The sequence below is a fragment of the Antrostomus carolinensis genome, unplaced genomic scaffold (assembly GCF_000700745.2).
Source record: "Antrostomus carolinensis isolate BGI_N321 unplaced genomic scaffold, ASM70074v2 Scaffold19018, whole genome shotgun sequence".
Lineage (NCBI taxonomy): Eukaryota > Metazoa > Chordata > Aves > Caprimulgiformes > Caprimulgidae > Antrostomus > Antrostomus carolinensis.
In genome coordinates, this window is record NW_010332497.1 from 1 (window position 1) to 6,482 (window position 6,482).

The following is a 6,482-nucleotide window of genomic DNA, read 5'->3' on the forward strand; positions in this document are numbered from 1 at the left end:
CAGACACCGGTTCCAATCCTCGAAGGAAACGCAGAAGGTCACAGAGTTTCACGACGCTTCTACCTTCAAACACGGCGCCCAGACAATCACCCAACAACGCTCCGGCCAAGCAACCCCGGAACCGGGCGGCTCCCGGCCGAGCTCGCCCCGCTCCCCGCCCCGGGCCTGAGCCCGACCCCGCGCCCGCCGCCGCCATTTTCTCCCCAAGCCACCGTCTCGCTCCTCGGGGTAAATCCACGGACACCGCCCCCTGGCGGCCCGGAGGAGCGCGATGGCGGCGCAGCCGGGAACCTGTTGTCGCCTCATTTCTCTATTTACAGCAAGAGAAATTGTTGTGTGGGGGGTTTTTTTGGGTATTTTTTCCCCTAAATTTCTCATTATTACAATATAATCCGTCAAATCCAAGCTGTTTCCCACCGGGAAGGTTACTGAGCATCATCTCCCACCTCGGGGAAGAGCAACCAGCCAGGTTCTCGGTCGCGTTGCACGTGCGATGATGGGGTTTTGTAAGGACGGCGTCTCCCGGGGTGAGCGAGGCTGGAATAGAAACAATCAACTCGCAGCAGAACACAAATGCATTTTAAAACAAGTGCATTGCCAAAAAGAAAAAGAAAGGACTCCACCTCTTGCTTTTGTAGCTGCGTTCGTTCCGCAGGAGCCAAGAGGCGAGGGGAAATCCCAACCCAAACTTGACTTTAATCATGAAAACGAGCAGATTTGAGTCAATAACCCCACAGAGCAGATCTGGCCTCCTGCCACCCTTACACAGGCCCTTTTCAGAGCCTCGCCTTGCGCTTTAAAGGACTTTAAAAAACCCCAACAACCCCACCAAAGAGCCCAGATGGATTCAATCACGGCGAGAAACGCTTCCAACGCTGTCGGATGACAACTGCTCTTGGGGGACAGACTCTTTATTGTTTATAACGCTCCTTGGAGTGTGAGAGGCTATAAACATCATACGAGGGGGACAGACAGTTATATAACAAACTAGAAGGAGGGAGGAGAATTACATTATCCTAACAGGACACAGATGTCTGCTTTTCCTCGCTACGGAACTGAGTCACTGGTCGCTTTCTCCTCGGTGCAGCTCGTTGCACAACGCTCCTCGGTGCACGAAGCCAACTCCAGCGGCCCGTTCTGCAGCGGGGAGAGCTCACGCTTCACAGTTTCGTTGAAAGTATCGACCTCTGACATAAATTCCTTGGCAGGGACCAGGAGCTTTCTCCGGCTGTCCATGCACTTGTTGTCCAGCAGCAAGGAACGGGCTTTGTAGCCAATATCTGTCTGAATGCGGTGAAGTTGTCTGTAAAGAGTATCCAAGGCAGCCCTGGGAACAAGGAGAAGTCAGAGGAGTTGGGTTCAAGCACTGCATTCACTTCCCAAGTTGGACAGGAAACACTCAACTTCCCACTTTCTGGCAGCAGAAGGATCTGTGCAGCCTTTGCCTTCGTACGAAGAACAAATGCATCAGACATTTCCTGGTGCAGAGCAGCAGCATTGTCCGGGGCTGTGAACAGCCAGCCCACAGGCTGCTCCTGCAGAGATGTGCACCCCAGGAGCCCACCCCAGCCCAGAGCACCACTTCTGCTGCTTCCTTTACTTTTCACCCATCTTTCCCCCCCCCCTTTAGAACTGTTTGTGCCTGGTTGAAGTCAGAGTCAAGCAGGGATCGTGGGAAGCCCTATTCACCCTCCCACCACACTGACCTCTCGTGCCTTGCCTGCGCCCTGCTGCCCAGGCCAGCTCCCCACCAAGCCCAAAGGCTATTTCCACTCCTGATGGGAGCAGACACGACCTCCAAGATGCAGCTTCTGAGAGCGTGCCAGGCCCAAGGCTGCACACATGGGCAATGCTGGGCCACTGCTCTGTGCCAGAGAGCAGGAGACTTACTGAGACTCTGCTAGCTTCTGTTTGAGCACACGGATCGTTCCCTCCAGCTGATGGACCTCGTATGTCAGCCCGTACTGGACCTGCCAGGTGGGGAGGGAGAAGGGCACAGCAGTTAGCAGATATAAGGTGCTGTTTTACTGAGGGCACGGTTCTCTTGTTCCCTTTCCAGCCCAGCTATGACATTTATTTCCTTGTTTTGCTCTTTGACTGTGGGATCCACAGCTCAGCCCCTCTGTAGTTTTCTCCAAAGTGCATCCACATTCTTCAGACCCCCACAAGTCCCCAGTCCTGGTCAGTTCCCCCCCGTCCCTCCTGGCAGGGAATGCACCAGGCCAGGCTGGTACCTGATCCCGACAGCGCTCCATGTTGGGCCGACACGTACGGATCTCCAGGCGGGTGTGTGCTACTTTCAGATCTTGCATTTTCCTTCGAATATCTTCACCCAAGTGTCGGATGTTCTCCTCCATCTCAGCAATTTCCTCCAAGGTCTAAAGACACATATCATGAGGGACAGCCAGGGGATACAGACTGGAAAACAGCCCCTGTGCATCCTGGGCTTTTACTGTGCTGGGAATGGATTTTAAACAAGGGCTGGTGGGCGAGTGGTGAACCCTTCTGCCCATAGATCAGGCTTTTCACACAAACCAGGCAAGGTGCTGCTGGTGTTTTATGGCCACAGTGGTTGAGACCAAGGGTGAAATAAAAAAGCCAAAACCTGTCACTGCTGCTGGGAAATGCCAGAGCAGCAACTGTGACAGCAGAAGGAGACAGGATGTTGCAGGGATCATATATGTGCCACTTAACAGCTCTCACGTGGAAACTACACACAGGCTAAGTAGCTTTCTACATAACAAAGAGCCTTTTGGATTCAATTCCCACCCAAGGTTGTGGTCAATAACCAAAGCAGCAACACTTACATTCTGCTCCTGCCATTTCAGCTCATCATAGGCTTTTTCCATATCTCTAATCCTCTTGCGTAAGGCAAACTCTGTGGCTACACGCTGAGCCTCCAGCTCGTTGTTTGTCTGAAGAGAGAACAGGCTCCAGTCACACACATCTCGAAGGTGTCTCCCTCCCAGCTGCTGCCTGTGCAGCTGGAACAAGCCTATGAGCAGAAGCAGCTGGGTTCTGGCAGCTGCCCTGTGTGTGCAGAGCAAGCACCCCCCTGTAGCCAAAGGCAGGGAACGATGGACACACACGTGTCTTTCAGGTTGCTGAGATTCTTGCAAACTCCCCTTTTAAACCAGGAGGTTTAAAGCACACCAGTTGTGCTCAGAGAGGCCCGTGGGCCAGTGCTCTTTTCTAAGCCTCCCTTCCCCTGGCCACAGCACACGTCAGCACATCCTTCTGCACTGGATCCAGAACTTCTGCACCATCGATCGCCAGCCCAAGGACTGATTTACCTGTGCAATGGTAAGCATTGTTGCTTCTCGGAGCACAGTTGAGGCTTTGATTTCTGCCTCAGCAAGCTCCTTGTTGCCTTGGCTATTCTGTTCCCACTCATCAAGTGTAGTTGACCTGTGAACAAATGAGCAGTTATGAAAATAAGTTGAGTGTTTGCAAGATAGTTCAAAAGGAACCACCTGCTGCAAGCCAAGAAGGCTTTGTGCAGTGCAGAATAATTCAGGGATTCTGGAGGTCACATCCTGTCTGATCTCCTCACTGCACCAGCTGGAGATTGCTACCCCATGGCTCCTGTGCCGAGCCCAACATCTGCTCAAACTGGGGACACATCCAAACCATGCAATGAAATGCCAGCAAGTGCAAATGTGCAGCAGCTGCCCCGTGAGCTGTGCCAAAGGCCAATATCACACTGTCACCTACAGCCAAGCACCTGGGAGGCAGGGCAGCGAGCTGCTGGTTTTGTGATGACAATTCACATAACACCCCAAAGTCTGCAGCTTCACAATTCAAGCACCACAACAAATCCCAGCAGCCAACTCCTGTTCTGAGCTCTCTCCAAAACTGCACCCATCAAGCCAGGATACAGCATGGAAGTAAAAAAGATCCCAGGGCTCTTTCAAGCACCAGCATGGATTTGGCCACACAAGGGCAGGCTCTTTCCTTACCTGTCTGGGACGCGTGTTGGATTGACCTTGAAGGAGATGATGGGAGAGTTCATGTTGAGGGATAAGCACATGTGATCTAACTCCAAGGCTTCCACCTTGCACCGCTGGTCATAGCTCAGCTGCTGGTGAGCTTCCTGTAAGAGGCTGCAGAAAACGGGGTTGGAGTAAGCAGGGAGCACGCAGAGGGGAGAAGCAGCTCACCCTCACCATTTCCAGAGCTTTTATCACCACCTCAGTCAGCTTTTTAAAATGAGCAATGAGCTCCTGCTCTCCCAGTGAACTGGGCCCATTGGTAAAGCAGTACACCAGCTTTACTGCCTGCCTGGCTCCCCTGTGCTCTGCTCCAGCATTGCACTGGGTGACTGAGCTACCTGCCCTCCTGCTGTGGGGCACTGAACCACGAGGCATTAGGTCCTGGGAGCTGTAACTCTTCCAGGTGACTCATTCATGAACCAAGGCAGGTAGCACCAGATATCTGACTGGGCCAAAATTTTCCAAGGATGCTTATGACATCTCCCCTGACACACTCTCCCCTACAAACCCCCAAACTCCATGGACCTTGAAAACAACCATCAAAGTGGCCTGTTGCCCCAGCGCAGTCACGCTCAGCTTGCTTGCCCATCTCAGCTGTGGCATTAGAGTCAGCTAAGCCCCTGGGGCCAGGCAAGGGGGGCAGAGTCTGGTCTAAGCTGTGTCATTCGCCTCACCAGAGCTGTTCAAAGGCTTCGTTCACTCTCTGCTGCAGTTCTCTCTTGGCTTTGTTGATCAGCTTCACCTCTTTGTGCAGCTCCTCCTCCACAGCATCCCTCACTACATCGATGGCGCGGCGGCCCTCACGGAGCGTCAGGCACTCAATGGAAATGTCCAAAGACAAGTTCTTTGCCTGGAGGGCACGTTCTGCTGCTTCCTTCACCTGGAGGAAAAAGCCAGCTAGGTGTGTGTGGGGGGGTCTCCTTCAGGGATGGGAGGAAGAAAGGAAGGAGAACCCAACAAACCCTTGTTAAAAAGACAACAAAAACACCCCAAACCCCAAACGTGAGCATGCAATGCACAGCTCCATAAAATGGCTTGGCTCAGCCAAGACACAGCAGCTTGCTTTCCAGGAATTCATTGCATCAGGTTTGGATCTCAGTATACCTGTGATAAACCCCTCCTTGAACTCCATACGGGCTTGCCCATTGCAGAAGACAAACCTCAATTATTTAACATCCCATACTGACAGTGGAAGTTGATTTCCAGCCATCTGTGTTCCCAACATACTTTGGCTAAGGCATCAATTTCCTCATCTATGTCTGCAAGGCATTTGTCCAGGGTCTCTTTCCATCTGTTCAGGCTGCTGATGCGTTCAGTCAGGCGGGTTTGGTTGTCATGCTCATCCCATTTCGTCTGGAATTAGAGGAGAAATGCCATTACGCTTTTTTAAGTTGCAATTGTGAATCTTGCTGAAGCCTTTCCCTGTTTTCAGGATTGACTGACCCCTGGCAGGAGGACAACACGTTGCCATTTGCTCTAATGGACATCTACACAAAAGGAGAGCACAGAAAACACTCCAGGTTGCAAAGGATGCGAGAGTCACACCCAGGGATTTCACGAGAGTTAACACACACATCATTGCAAGTGGGTTTATAGCAAGTAAATGTACTTATTTAGCAGGTTCTGTAGAGGTAAAACCTTCTCCTGTTCCCTCATCCATGCACCCAGATCTAGACGCTTCTCCCATACTCCTCAGCTCGCTATTCTGACAAACCTGGGAGCAGCCAAGCTGCCAAAGGCCCACCTGGTTGTTGGTTTCGTTGCGGAGAGTTTGGGCTTCCTGCCGGACTTGGTGGGAAGCAGAACGCTGGCGTTCAGCATCAGCCGAGATGAGACGGGAGTTGGTGTGCCAGTCTGGCAAGGTGAACCGCTGGCCTGGTTTGACACTCTGCGTGGCCATCTCACTAAAAAGGTGACTAAAAAGGAGCGGAAGGTTTTTAAGATTTATTCATGGAAATACACCAGAAATGGAGATGCATCCACAAACTGGAAAGCTCTTCGGGAGAAAAGCAGCAGCAAGCTGTAACCTGGCATCTCACCTAATGCAGACACACACGTCCACACAACCAGGGGAGCACTGGGAGGGGTGACTGGAGCTGTCCTCTGCCCCTGCGCCTGGAGGAAAGCCCTGTCCACCTGGCTCTCCCCAGAGAACGGTGCTATTTGCAGAGAGACAAGGAGCTGCTCACAGCACCATCTCCCACATGGGATTTATTGAGCCTGGCCAAAGCAGCTGATAGCATTACTGATTCTGTTTTAGTCACAGCTCCATAGGCTCAGCCCAGAGCTGCAGCCCCAGGGCACTCAAAGCCTTTGCAGGGACAGCACAGTTTGCAGCCACATTCCTGGCTCCCCAGCACCTCCCTGGCAAAACTGACAGGAATGGCAGAGATCGCTCAGCAGGATCAGAACAGGCTACAGATCCCCCCAAAACCCCACAGTCGGGTGGAGCCCTAGGGCAGAGAGTCCCCCCGGCTCCAGCACAGCCTG

The 6,482-nt window shown here is 52.6% G+C and overlaps 1 protein-coding gene across 1 annotated transcript; it reads right to left on the minus strand.

Annotated features, from left to right (window-relative positions):
- Positions 1-1,047: 1,047 nt before the first annotated feature.
- On the minus strand, positions 1,048-5,895 carry TEKT2 (tektin 2). Its single transcript, XM_010173551.1, has 9 exons — positions 5,737-5,895; positions 5,220-5,345; positions 4,667-4,872; positions 3,960-4,103; positions 3,294-3,408; positions 2,808-2,915; positions 2,235-2,378; positions 1,891-1,970; positions 1,048-1,327 (listed from the first exon to the last, which is right to left on the minus strand). The coding sequence occupies exons 1-9, from the start codon at positions 5,890-5,892 to the stop codon at positions 1,048-1,050; spliced, it is 1,359 nt and encodes a 452-aa protein (XP_010171853.1). The 5' UTR covers positions 5,893-5,895.
- Between the last annotated feature and the right edge of the window lie 587 nt (positions 5,896-6,482).

What these genes read in the sequence shown, in the direction of transcription:
- TEKT2 (XM_010173551.1), bottom strand. Translation starts at nt 5,892, where the DNA reads ATGGCCACGCAGAGTGTCAAACCAGGCCAGCGGTTCACCTTGCCAGAC. An exon ending in TGAAATGGCAGGAGCAGAAT is followed by an intron (nt 2,379 to 2,807) that starts GTAAGTGTTGCT and finishes ATGTGTCTTTAG; the next exon opens with ACCTTGGAGGAAATTGCTGA. An exon ending in TGGAGCGCTGTCGGGATCAG is followed by an intron (nt 1,971 to 2,234) that starts GTACCAGCCTGG and finishes CCCACCTGGCAG; the next exon opens with GTCCAGTACGGGCTGACATA.